At 40.4% G+C, this 14352-nt stretch overlaps 1 protein-coding gene across 3 annotated transcripts in view; it reads left to right on the top strand.

The window, feature by feature from the left end:
* The window catches only part of HPSE2 (heparanase 2), an 869616-nt gene that overhangs the window by 667510 nt on the left and 187754 nt on the right, over positions 1-14352 (top strand). For all 3 annotated transcript variants that reach the window (XM_006831233.1, XM_006831232.1, XM_006831231.1), the window contains one exon: positions 11388-11494. In XM_006831233.1, the coding sequence (XP_006831296.1) occupies positions 11388-11494 (107 nt within the window). The remainder of the gene's footprint in view (positions 1-11387; positions 11495-14352) is intronic.

Below are 14352 nucleotides of genomic sequence, written 5' to 3'. Positions count from 1 at the left end.
CCAATTTATACAATCTCAGCATTTGTACTTCTTCCCTTCCCCAACAACGTGTCCCTTAAAATAACTTCATTGGCACATCATTTCTCACCAGGAACTGTACCCTTTTTCTTTCCTAAGTCCTCCAATTTTCTCTCTTCTAGCTCAGGGAGAATCATATTTACTCAGAAAACCACAGAATTGAATGATAGCCCTCTCTTTCTTAGAGTTTCATTTTTTAAGGGAATTTTGCAGCTGGTTCTATCTGCTTTCCCATTTTCTTTCTCTTTTGCCCTGGCCTGACTTCCTTCATAGTCCCAACCAGCACCAAGTCTCAGCACCTCCATCATGTATCACCATGACAGTTCTCTGGGTTGATGGTAGACAGACAATTCATCAAGTTTTCCGCCACATCCCAAACAGTAAATGTTCAGAAAATATTTGCTGATGTGTACTGACTACTCCTAACACTTAACATGAACACTTTCTAGGAATATCTTATCCACAGAGCATTTTTTATAACTTGTTTATGTTTTGTATGAAAACTTACTATTTTGTTTACTTTACAGATTTTGATCATGTGACTTTTCTATAAAAAGGTGGGCATTGTCCCTGTGCCAAGTTGATCAATGACCGATTCTGAATACTAATTATGCTTATGTGAATTTTAAATGCCAAACTGGCTCCCCCTCCCCTACTTAGCATACATCTGGGCTGTTACCTATCACCTTAAGCAGTGTGTCTGAAGGACAGGCAGTACACTCTAATGTCAGATTGATCCAAACGCAATCTCATGTGCCTTGGAGAAGTGGTCCAAATAGCATTTTGTCTACCAATATTTGTGACTTACTATGTGCCACACATTATTCTAAGTGCTTCATAAATATAATTTAAATATTATCATAAAATCCTCTGAGGTTGATATTATCATTATTCTCATTTTACAGATGAGGAAATGGAGACCCAGAGAGGTAATATAACATATTCAAGGTCACACAGAAAGTAAATTATAGAACCAAGATTTAAATACAGGCAATTTGGCTCCAGAGCCCTTGCCCTTAACTCCTGCTCAATGTTACCTCACTAATAAGAATAATTTTAGCTTGTTTTCTTCCAAAATTCCCTGCAAGTCAGAAGCTAGTTCGCACGAATGTTTATTTATACAGTGCCTGTGGCCTTGCAGAGCCCTGTGACCTAGCATTTATAAATCCAACCACATCTAGACTCAAGTCCTCATTTTTAAAGGAGCCATACTTGTAAATTCATCTGCTTATGGACAGCTGATCTTTGACAAAGAATCTCAGCTCATTAAATGGGGAGGGGGGGTTTTTTTTACCAATTGTTCTTGGCAAACTTGGAATTCCTTTGGCAAAAAAATGAAACAGGACCCATATCACACACCATACACAAAAACGAACTTAAGATGGATCAAAGACCTAAATGTAAAACCTAAAACTATAAAGAAATAAGGAGAAACATAAAGGCCTTAATACATGGCATAAACACAGTATGGATCAAGCATAACTGAAAACACACACATAGCAGCAAATTAGGTGACTTGGACCTCCAAAAAGGTAGACATTTAGATGCATCAAAAGACTTCACCAAAAGCATCAAAATAGAACATAAGGACTGGGAAAAATTTGGCAACGACATATCAGACAAAGGCCTGATCTCTAAAATTTGTAGACAATTTCAACACCTCAACAAGAAACCTAAAAATAATCCAGTCTAAAAATGGGCAGAAGACATGAACAGATACTTCACCAAAGAAGATATTCAAGTGGCTAACAAACATGAAGAATTACTCACCATTAGCTTCTGTTATTTCTGTTAAGTGCTCTCAAGTCGGTTCTAACGTAGCGACCCTGCACGCGGTCTTGAGACTTTTAAATCTTTGCAGGAGCAGAAAACTTCATCTTTTCCCTGCGGAGTAACTGGCGGCTTTGAACTGCTGACCTTGTGGTTCACGGTCCAGTACTTATTGCATGGAGCCATTAGAAGATGCATAAACAAACCAACAATCAAGATATCATCTCACGTCAGCATTAGTAGCACAGTTCAAAAACTTTGAGGTCAACGACAACAACAAAAGGTGAAGACTAGGAAAACTCTGGGAGGAGTCTAAGAGTTGAAGACAGCAGAGGTAAATACGATGCAATCCTGCAATAATAGTAATCTACGAGTAGATGCATAGACACACAAGCTGAACAGGTGTGAGAAGGAGAATAGGCTTCACAGAGGCTCTGTTTACGCATATATTTACTTGTGCTGAAAATATATCTGTGAATCTAGAAGAGCATACAGTGTGAAAAGTTATAAAACCGTCTTAGTTTTTATACTTTGAAACACCTTCAGGGACTGTATCATGGGTTTCAGGGGACACCAAGGGAGGGCAGTTGGCATAGTGTAGTCCACAAAGACAATTTACCGCATCCCACTTTGGTGAGTGCAGTGTTTCATTCTGTTGTGCATAAGGGTCTCTATGAGTTGGTACCTACTCGATGGAACCTAACAACAACAAAAACTTTGGTGAGTAGCAACTGGGTCTTTAAAGTTCATGAGCAGCCATCTAAGGTGCAACTGCCCTTTTCTGATATCCAGAGCAAAAAAGATTGGAGAAAATCAAAGATGCATGGAGACAGTGAGTCGTGGACTAATGATCTATGTAAACCTTAGCCTCCCTGATCCTGAAACCAGCAGAACTAGATGGTGCCCAGTGACTGCTTTGAAAGGGATTACATTTGAAAGTCTTGGAGAGAGTGAGAGAAACTCAAAATCATAAAAAACAAACAAACAAACAAAATTAAAAAAAAAACCATCCTCACTGGTCAGATAGAAACTCGTGGAACCCCAAGACTATGATTTTTGTCAGCCTTCAGATTTGGAATCCAATTTTAAGCCAAGTAATAGGAGTCCAGTGTGGCACTGTGGGCTAATGTATTAGACGGCAAAGTCATTTGAACTGCAAGGTCGGTGGTTCAAGCTCACCAGTTGCTCCTTGGAAACCCTATACAAGGTCGCTATGGGTCAGAATCCACTCAAAGGCACATAACAACAACAACAAATAAGGGAAATGATAACACTAGGCAGCCACACACTCCTCAGAATATTCAACCATTTGAGATGAAAAGGACAACCTTTGTTTGCCCAAGGTCAAAGCCTGAATGATTAGGAAAGAAATCAGGAGAATGTGGGATAAGTGATGCTATATTGTGGGGATTGTAGTCAGTGACATGAAACAAGATGTGCATGAATTGTTGAAAGGAAAACTGATGTGCTCTGTAAAACTTCACCCAGTTCACAATACAAATTTGTTGTTGTTGTTTAATGACGGAGCTATGATTTAAAATCCTTTTGAAATATAATCATATCATTATGTGTCTCAGAACATATAAATCATTGTTCTGAGATGCACATTCAGTGTGCTCCCGACAAATGTCTTCCAAGAATAGGTGGTGGAAACATCTGACTGTCTACTTATCTTCAATACCAGAACATTATAATGAGCTTGCTTTTTAATAGAATCCTGTTATCCAAATCACATTGGACTCTGATTTGCCTTTAGCCACTTCTGGAGGTACCATATTCCATATATAAATTACTTGCTAGGCAAAGCAGCATTTCCCTGTCTTTCTCTGACATTTTCAGAGAAATGTCGAGGTTTCCTTTTTCAGAAGGGAGAACTCTTCAGGCCTGATACCCTAAGATTTAGAAAATAAGAATATGCTGCCTTATCTAAGGCTCTGTGGGGTACAAACAGCTAACAGGGCTGGATGCTAATTCAGAGACAACTTGGAAGAAAGAACTGATGAGCTACTTGCAAAAATCAGTCAAACCCAGTTGGAACTGACTCAACGGCACTTACCAACAACAGTGCTCCCCTTGACTAGAATGTATGTGAGCAATCTACTTCTATCATTCATTCGTATTCCTATAGCACTGCTTAACAATAAGTGTTGTTGTTGTTGAGTGCCGTGGCGTTGGTTCTGACTCATAGTGACCTAGCTTTCTTCTGCAAAGCCGCTGGTGAGTTCAAATCCCCAACATTGTGGTTCCCAGTCCAGTGCTTTTCCTATAGTCATTTGAGTGCATTAATAGATGTGTTTCATGTTGACTTCAATTTTTTTCTTTTCTTTTTTTTTATAGAAATACTTAGCTCTTTCCTATTCTTACTTTAATATATTCTCTCCAGGCAATTTCATCTACTCCTCTGGCTGTTTTTTACTTCTCTCATTATTTACTTTATAACTAGCACTGGAACGCTGTCAGATAGCACCAGAATATTCAATATTGAAACATGATGAAGAGCACCAGAATATTGTCAGATAGAGTGCTGGAAGACGGAAGGCACTCAAAATATGAGTGGGAAAGAGCTATCTCCTCAAAGTACAGTTGACCATGATGACACAAATGGAGTAAAGATTTTGGGACCTTTATTTTCTGATGAGGCAAAACTCAAAATGAGGAGAAATAGCTGAAAACATTGATTCCTAATAAGAACTTGGAATGTACGAAGTATGAATCTAGTAAAAATGGAAATTGTCAAAAATGAAATGGAATGTATAAGCATTGATATCCTAGGCATTAGTGAGCTGAAATGACTGGTATTGGCCATTTTGAATCTGACAACCATATGGTTTACTATGCCAGAAATGACAAATTGAAGAGGAGTGGCATTGCATTCATCATCAAAAAGCACATTTCAAGATCTATCTTGAAGTATAAGCTAGAATGTGATAGAATAATATTCATATGCCTACAAAGAAGACCAGAGCCCTGGTGTGGTGCTGTGGGATAATGCACTGGACCACAGGTCAGTTTGAACTGCAAGGTTGGCAGTTCATATTCACCAGCCATTCCTCAGAAACCCTATGCAGGGTCACTGTGAGTCAGAACTGACTTGATGGCCACAATAAGGAAGACCAGTTAATACCACTATTACTCAAAATTATGGACCAACCACTAAAGCCAGTAAAGGTGAAATTGAAGAATTCCATCAACTTCTTCAGTCTGTAATTGATCAAACATGTAATCAAGATATATTTATAATTGTTATTGATTGGAATGCAAATGTTGGAAACAAAGAGGAAGGCTGAGTAGTAGTTGGAAAATATTACCTTGGTGATAAAATGAGGCTGGAGATCGCATGATAGAATTTTACAAGACCATTGACTTTTCATTGCAAATACCTTATTTATACAACTTAAAAGGTGATTGTACACATAGACTTCACCAGATGGCACACACAGAAATCAAATTGATTACATCTCTGGAACACGGCAGTGGAAAAGCTCCGTATATCAGTCAAAACAGGACTAGGGGCAAACTGTGGAACAGGCCAACAACTGCTCATATGCAAGTTCAGACTGAAGCTGAACAAAATTAAAACAAGTTCACAAGAATCAAAATATGACCTTGATTGTTGTTTCTGTTGTTAACTACTGCTGAGTCTATTCCCACTCATAGCAACACTGTATTGGGTTTCCAAGAATCGGCAGCTCATTTAAACTGCCAACTTGTGATTCAAAACGACCTTGCTGTCAGGTGCTTTATCCTATAGCATCACACCAGGACTCTCTCTGACCTTGAATAAATCCCAACCAGAAATTAGAAATCATTTCAAGAGTAGAATTGATGCATTAAACAATACTGAAAACCGGGAGATATTGTGGGATGACATCAAGAACAGCATACAAGAAGAAAGCAAAAGGTAGTTAATAAGACAAAAGAAAGAAAAGACCAAAATGCATGTCAGAAGAAAGCCTGAAACTTGCTATCCAGAGTATAGATGCTAAAGCAAATGGAAGAAATGAGGTTTTTCAGCTGAACAGAAAATTTCAAAGGGCAGCTTGAGATGACAAAGTCAAATACAATGTAATATGCAAAGATCTGGAATTAGGGAACCAAAAGGAAAGAACAAGCTCAGCATTTCTCAAGCTGAAAGAACTGAGGGAAAAGTTCAAGTCTTGACTTGCATTACTGAAGGATTCTATGGGCAAAATATTGAATGATGCAGAAAGCAGCTAAAGAAGATAGAAGGAATACACAGAGTCACTGCACCAAAAAGAAATGGTTGATGCTCAACCATTTTAAGAGGTAGCATATGATCAAGAATCAATAATACTGAAGGAAGAAGTCCAAGGTGCATTGAAGGCATTAGCAAAAAACAAGGCTCAAAGATGATGATGTGGAGAGACAGAGCGGCTGGGGGCTCTAGACTCATGGAGGGAGATGGGCTGTGTGCTGGTGGCCAGGGGGCTGGCTTGCAGACTGTGTCCTTTGGTTGCTTGGATGGCTATATATTCCTGAGTGCTGTTGAATGATGATGGAAGGGATTGAAATTGCAGTGAAACTAAATATGATAGGATAAATGTAAAGCTGATGCTTTCCCATGTAAACTAGCACTCAATTCACAATAAAAATGTATATATATATATATAAAAAAGCAAGGCTCAAGAAATTGACAGAATTCACATTGAAATCTTTCAACAAACTGATGTAGCACTGGAGGCACTCACTTTTCTAATGTGAAGAAATTTGGAAGATAGCTACCTGGCCAACTGATTGGAAGAGATCCATAGTTGTGCCCAGTCCAAAGAGAGGTGACCCAATGGAATGTGGAAATCATAGAACAACCTCATTAATGTCACATGCAAGTAAAATTTTGCTAAAGGTGATTAAAAAAATGGTCGCAGTAGTACATTGACAGTGAACCTATTAGAGGTTCAAGCCGGATTCAAATGAGGACATGGAACGAAGAATTTCACTACTGACGTCAGATGAATGTCCTGAAAGCAGAGAATGCCAGAAAGATGTTTACCTGTGCTTTATTGACTATGCAAAGACTTTCGACTGTGTGGGTCATGATAAACTAAGGACAACATTGAGGAGAATGACTATTCCAGAATGCTTAATTGTGCTGATGAGGAATCTGTACTTAGACCAAGAGGCAGTGGTTTGAACAGAACAAGGGAACGCTGGATGGTTTAAAATCAGGAAAGCTGTGTGCCAAGGTGTTATTCTTTCACCGTACTTATTCAATTCATATAACAAGCAAATAATCTGAGAAACTGGATTATGTGAAACAGAATGTGGCATCAGGGTTGGAGTAAGGGTCGCTAACAACCTGCGATATGAAGATGATACAACTTTGCTTGCTGAAAGAGAAGAGAACTTAAAATAGTTAATGATGAAGATCAAAGAGCACAGCCTTTGGTATGGGTTGCATCTCATTGTAAAGAAAGCAAAAATCTTCACCACTAGCACAATAAATAACAACATGATAAATGGAGAAAAGATTGAAGTTGTCAACGACTTCATTTTGCTTCTATACACTATCAACACTTAGCAGAAGTTAAGAAATCAAACGATGCATTGCATTAGGCAAATCTTCTGCACAAGACCTCTTTAAAGTGTTTAAGAGCTAAGATGTCAGTTTGAGGACTAAACTGTCTGACTCGAGCCATGGATTTTTCAACAGTCTCATATGCATGTGATAATTTGGAGAATGAATAAGGAAGACCATAAACAAATTAATGCATTTGAGTTATGGTGTTGGGAAAGAATATTGAAAGTGCCATGGACTGCCAGAAAAACAAACAAACCTGTATTGAAAGAAGAACAACCCTAAATCTCCTTAGAAGCCAAGGTGGCCAGACTTCTACTTTCATGCATTAGACATGTTATTAGAAGGGACCAGTCCCCAGAGTAGGACATCTTGCTTGGTAAAGTGAAGGAACAGCTAAATTCATGACTTTACATGTCAATATATAATTGAAGTCCAAGATAGTATGGCTGGTCAAAAGTCTTACGGATAGTAAATGATCGAATCCAAAATTTCTAGAACGTGTTTCTCTTTCTATATTATGGTTATCTGCCTACCTCAACTCTACATCTTCTTTTGCTAATGTGTTCTTTATATAACTCCATAACTTTTATTATGTCCACAGAGTTGTGCAGCCATCACCACTACCTAATTGATAACATGTCCATCACCCCAGACAAACTCCATACCCATTAGCAGCCGCTCTCATTCTCCCCAACCCTCTTCTTTCTTCTGCCCTAACCTAGGAAACCACTAACCTACTTCTGGCTCCATGGATTTGCTGTGCTGCATAGTTCACATAAATGGAATCATATCTACTGTGGTGTTTTGTGTTTGACTTCTTACTTCGCCTATGTTTTCAAGGTTCATCTATGTTTCAGCATTTGCCTTTTTGTTTCATTTGGTTTGGCCAAGACCTCTTCTCCTAACTACCTTATTCCTGATCTATCTTTAGATATAAAATTAAACTCTAAATATGCCTCCAAAAAACCACTCAGATACATTACCCAGCTCTACTTGGTTAGAGAAAAGTCCTGGTGTGGCGCTGTAGGATAAGCACTGGACTGCTAACCACAAGGTTAGTGATTCAAACCCACCAGCACTATTATGAGTAGGAACTGACTTGATAGCACTTCACAACAACAACAGCAGTTGTTTAGAGAAGATAGAAGGAAGCACAGAGTTTATTTTATTGGCCCCCATCGTGAGGGGAATAATACGTATAGTGCTGGAAATTCACCATAGAGCTTGGTCTTTTAGTCATTAATATTTTCTTATCTATAGTCTCTCTAGACTGCCTTGAATTGGGCACTCTGAGAAAGGCTGTAAAGGGTAAGAGAACGACCTTGTGGTGTCCTCCAAGGATTCTTCTCTTTCCGAGTTCAAGGGTGAATTCTTTATTTAATCTTTAACAACATTTATTTCAGCTTGATTTTCATTCTTAATTCTCAGGGTCTTTCTTGACCACAATCCTTATTTCCATCCCAAATGTGCATAATCTTTTTTGTAGCTTTCTTCCTGAAACAATGAACAACGTTGAGTTTAAAATAGGTTTCAAAAAATATGCAAATTCCCTAGTAAATGGAAATCAGAGAGGGCAAGGAGCGGAACCTAAGTACAGATGAAAAGAACATTTTGGCTGTTGATATCTGTTCATGGGTTTGGAGAAAGGAGCATTGTGGAGGAGGCTTCAAGAAATTCACGAAAATACTGGTAGCGTAATGGTTACGAGTCGGGCTGTGAACCTTAAGGCCAGCAGTTTGAAACTACCAGCCGTTCCGCGGGAGAAAGATGTGGCGTTCTGCTCCCGTAAAGATTTACAGCCTTGGAAACCCTGTACAGGGTCGCTATGGGTTTGGAATCTACTCGACGACTCGACAGCACTTAACAACAACAACAACAATTCCATTATAGTTTCAGTCTATTTTCCCATGAACACTTTGAAGCCTCCTCTTATACTGCAATCCACTTTTTTTTTTTTCTTCATTCTTTTATCTTTTTCAGAACTCAGGGTCAGAGAATTGAGTGACAAGCAAGATCTTCAGTTCACAGCAGACCATTATCATCAGCTCATTCAAGGCCCTTCTTTGATTTTGTTAATTTTACCTCTTCATCTCTTATCCCTTCTTACTTTTATCCCCTTCCATAGATTACCCCTCTCTCTGTTTGATATGTGCCCATAAGAGGCATGGATCTTTATATACTATTTAGTGTTGTTGGGAGTAAATAAATATTACACAAATAATATGGCATAAATTTCATTTTGTTTCTATTTTTTTTAAACTCATCACTAAATTGTTAAAGGCTACCCATGTTGCTGGATTTGCATGGAATTTATTGTTGTAAGTGTTGCATATCACATTTGATGGCACAGCCACTACATTTTATGTTTCCATTCCTCTTGCAATGAATACCTGCCATAAACCATGACACAATGAACATCCTCAAACTTGTCCCTTTAAAGACTTGATGAATCATTGCTTTGATAGCTATGTCTAGAAGAGGAATTGGAAGATGAGAGGAGCTAGACGTACTATCATCTTCATCCAACCTTGCTTTTTATCACAGACCCTCTCAGTCCCCACTCTTACTGTAGTCACTGGTGCTAGAGACTCCTGGGTGCTCGTGTAGTGTGGTAGTGGCTCACCCCTCAATCCCTGCTTATAACTGAGGCAAAGGTGTGGGGTGCTCACACCATACAGCCAAATGTGGGAAATTAGCATTCATGAGACTACTCCTGCCATGGGAGTTAGGAGCCAAGGAATAAATGATTCCCTTTGCACCTCCTGCCCAGGATTCCTGGTTTGGCACTGTCGGATAAATACTGGACTTCAGATCCAAAGTCAGCAGTTGAAACCCACCATCTGCTCCTTGGAAACTCTATACAGGGTCGCTATGAGGCGGAATTGACTCTACAGAGCTTAACAACAACCACCACCCCAGGAGAACTGAATTCTGAGACACAGCTCATAAGGTTCTTACGAAGATCGCAGTGGGATTGAGTGCCAGTTGGCAGCACAGATTGCCAACTTGAAAATGCATCCTTCTATTGCTTTTCCCTCCTCTGTGTCAGTCCCCCAAGTCCTCATCCCTGTTTCCTGGTGATACTTTCCACATGAACCAACTATACACAAGCTTTGTTTCAGGCTCTGCCTTCATGGGTACCCCATACAACATTACCCCGAAGTGCTCCCAGATTGCTTTCCGAAGTTAGTTTGGCCAGTTCTCTAACTTGCAGATCAGAGACTGGCCATTTCAAAACCGTAGAGGACCACTTTTTGACATGTGGTTTTGTCCCCTCCTAAAAGGAGCTCTGGTAGCGTAGTGGTTATGATTCGGGCTGCCAACTGCAAGATCAGCAGTTCAAAACTACCAGCAGTCCCACAAGAGAAAGATGAGGCATTCTGCTCCCGTAAAGATTTACAGCCTCGGAAACCCTGTGCAGGGTTACTATTAGTCAGAACCGACTCCACGGTACTTAACAACAACAACAAAAGGCATACAATTGTAGTTGCTCCCTATGTAGGATCTTTTACCCAGGGGGGTCAGTGATTTTCCTTTCTACCCCTAATGCAGCTATTTTTAAAATGTCGTTGCAATATGCATGTCCTGGTAATTATAAAATACCTCTCCCAAACATTGCTCTTTACCTTGTTATGATTTGCGACCTCTGATCCCAGACATAGTCCCTGGAGGTGCCACAACAGAGTATTGTTTTGAAAAATTGCTTTTCATTGTGTGTTAGTATAGAAGCATGGCATGGTTTATATTTTCTTTTGAAAGTTAGTTGCAGTCAGCTGATATCCTTGAATATGCACTTGTTCTACTTGTCACAATGTCACCTGTGTTAATTTATGAAAAAATGACCATTGCCTTGAGCAGACCCAGGTGGCCGTGAAGGCTTTTTTTGTGCATGTATGCCAATCCACTGTATGGGGTGCATCATCATGAAAAAAGCATAAATCATAACCACCTGGCACGGTGCCGGGGATCCCAGACGTTTCCTCAAGGGGATGTGTGTTCCTTCTCATGTTGGAATTGCTTTAAAAATCTTACCACCCAATCTGGTTTGTTTTGTGAACAGGTGGTTAATACCTACACACCAGGAAAGAAGATTTGGCTAGAAGGCATGGTGACCACCTCGGCTGGGGGCACGAACAATCTGTCTGATTCCTATGCTGCAGGATTCTTGTGAGTGACACTTGCCATTTCACTCCTGTGGAGCTTTGAGAAAAGAATGACAATGAACCTCAGACCCTGCCCCTTACTCTGCCCCCTCGGGGGCATGTGAATGTGTTTAACCATTCAACAAATAGTGATTGGTGTCTTCTTTAGCTACTGCAAGGAGCCCTGGGAGCATAGTGGATTATGAGCTGGGCTGCTAACCGCAAGTTCAGTGGTTTGAATCTTCCAGTTGCTCCATGGGGGAAATATGAGGCCTTCTGCTTCTATAAAGATTAATAACCTCAGAAAACCTATACAGGATCACTATGAGATGAGTCGGAACCAACTCCATGGCACACAACCGCCACCACCACCTAGATATACAATGTCAGGCAGGCATCCCAGCAAAGATGGTACTTGCAGTAGTAGTAAGAATGACATCAAACGTAACAATAATAAGAGCTTTATTTAATGTCTCTAGTGTAAAACAGAAGGAGCTCTGGTAAAACAGAAGGAGCTCTGGTAGCGTGGTGGTTACGAATCAGGCTGCGAACCACAAGATCAGCAGTTCGAAACTACCAGCTGTTCTGTGGGAGAAACATGAAGCGTTCTGCTCCCGTACTCGGAAACCCTGTACAGGTTCATTATGAGTCAGAACCGACTCCACAGCTAACAGCCACCACCACAGTGTAGATAACATACAGTTTTCTTTCCAATTCTCACCAGAGTTCTAGGGGATAGGTAAGAATAACACATGGTTTTTGCCTTCCAGAAATTTACTACAGGAGATAGCTCCATTGTCAAGCTGTAGGAGGTTCATGTTGTAACAATTTTATCTATAACGTGCCTATATCTATATAGGGTCTACCATGTTCCAAACACTATCTGAATGTCCAAAATGATATATATGCATATATGGCTTCCAGTCCAGTCCCGGCTCTCACAGATCTCACTGAATAGATATGTGTGTAACTATGTATATCATAAGGAGCTCTGGTAGCGTAGTGGTTACGAATCGGGCTATGAACCGCAAGGCCAGCAGTTTGAAACTACCAGCGATTCTGTGGGAGAAAGATGAGGCTTTCTGCTCCCGTAAAGATTTACAGCCTCGGAAACCCTGTGCAGGGTCACTATGAGTCAGAACCGACTCCACAGCACTTAACAACAACAACAACAACAACATGTGTATCGTAATCTATACAGTGAAATCTTTGAGACCCACTACTGGATGGGGCAGCCTTGCTGGGGCTCAAAAGTTTTCCACCTTTGGCAGGGTGCAATCTCACCACTTTCTAATTCTCCTTTTAAGGAAAATATTTGAGTTTTCTTTCCCTGACAGGTTTCTGCCTTATACAGGTTCTGGGCTTCACAGGTTTTACTATATCTCATGATAACAAGCCAGTGAAGGAAGTTGAGGAAACTTAAGGACAGAGTTGAAGTAACTTACCCAGGCCCACTCATCTAGTTAGTGGCAGAGCTTGGACTGAAACCCAGGCAGTCTGTACCAGTCTAGCCTTTCTCCATCCATTAGACCACTCAGCTTTCTGCCTCTCATGAGTCATTTCTAAAGAATCATTATCTAAAGAAAACAAAGGAGGTAAGCATTTCTCTGGCAGAATTAGGAATGGCTTATTGAGGATGAGCGGCATGTGAGTGGAATCTAAAAGGATTACAGTTGTGTCTACAGATGGAGGATTGGAGGGATGGTGTAGGGAGGCACGTTAGACTGAAGGCACATGATGAGCGAAGGCCCAGAGGAGGCAGGAAATGACTGGGCGCCTGCAGGGTTGTAGTGAGGACTGAGACTGGGAGGTGGTTTACCACTAAACCACCAAGGTCTTAGTCAGTGGTAAGCCATTGAAGATTTGGAAGGAAGAGAGTAACACAGGCTGACTTGTGTTTTCAAAGTTCAGCTCTGGCAATCATTTGCAGAGGCAAAAGATGGGGAAAGAAGTGTGAAGCTACTGCAGTAGTCTGGAAAATGACTTAAGCCAGAAGCCCATCCCAGCAGGGTCCTGGTATTGTTGTTAAGTACTGTGGAGTTGGTTCTAGCTCATATAAACCCCGGATATGGTTTTCAAGGAGTAGTTGGTGAGTCTGAACCACTGACCTTGTAGTTAGCAGTCCAGTGCTTATCCTACGGTGTCACACCTGGATCCTGTGGTAGGGGAAAATCCCTGAGGATGAGGGACCATTCAAATGACCTGTTCTTTGTCTAGTAGAGACTTGAAACCCTGGCTTTTGGGCTGAGATTAGTTGTTGTTAGGTGCCATTGAGTCGGTACTGACTCATAGTGAACCTATGCACAATAGAACAAAACCTTGCCTGGTACTGCGCCAACCTCACGATCATTTTGCTACGTTTAAGCCCATTGCTGCTGCCACTATACCAATCCATCTCATTGGGGGTTTCCTCTTTTTCACTGACTCTCCAATTTACCCAATTTGATATCCTTCTCCAGAGATTGGTCTCTTCTGATAGTATGTACAAAGAATTGAGAGAGGAAGTCTGGCCATCCTGGTTCCAAGGAGCATTCTAGATGTACTTCATCCAACACAGATTTGTTTGTTCTTTTGGCAGTCCATGGTACTTTTAATATTCTTCCCCAGTACCGTAACTCAAATGCATCAATTTTTTTTATGATCTTCCTTATTCTGTCCAACTTTCACATGTGTATGAGGCTATTGAAAAATTCACAGCTGATGTCAGGTGCAGTTTAGTCCTCAAGCTGACATCTTTGCTCTTAAACACTTTAAGAGTTGAACACTTCTTGCAGAAGATTTACCCAATGCAATATGCCGTTTGATTTCTTGGCTTTAGTGGTTAGTGCATACATTTGAATAATAGTGTTATTAACTGATCTTCCTTGTAATCATCTGAATACT

This window comes from Chrysochloris asiatica, unplaced genomic scaffold (assembly GCF_000296735.1).
Source record: "Chrysochloris asiatica unplaced genomic scaffold, ChrAsi1.0 scaffold00003, whole genome shotgun sequence".
In the NCBI taxonomy this organism is placed as follows: domain Eukaryota; kingdom Metazoa; phylum Chordata; class Mammalia; order Afrosoricida; family Chrysochloridae; genus Chrysochloris; species Chrysochloris asiatica.
The sequence above is the reverse complement of the archived record's forward strand: the minus strand, read 5'-3'. Positions and strand labels throughout refer to the sequence as shown.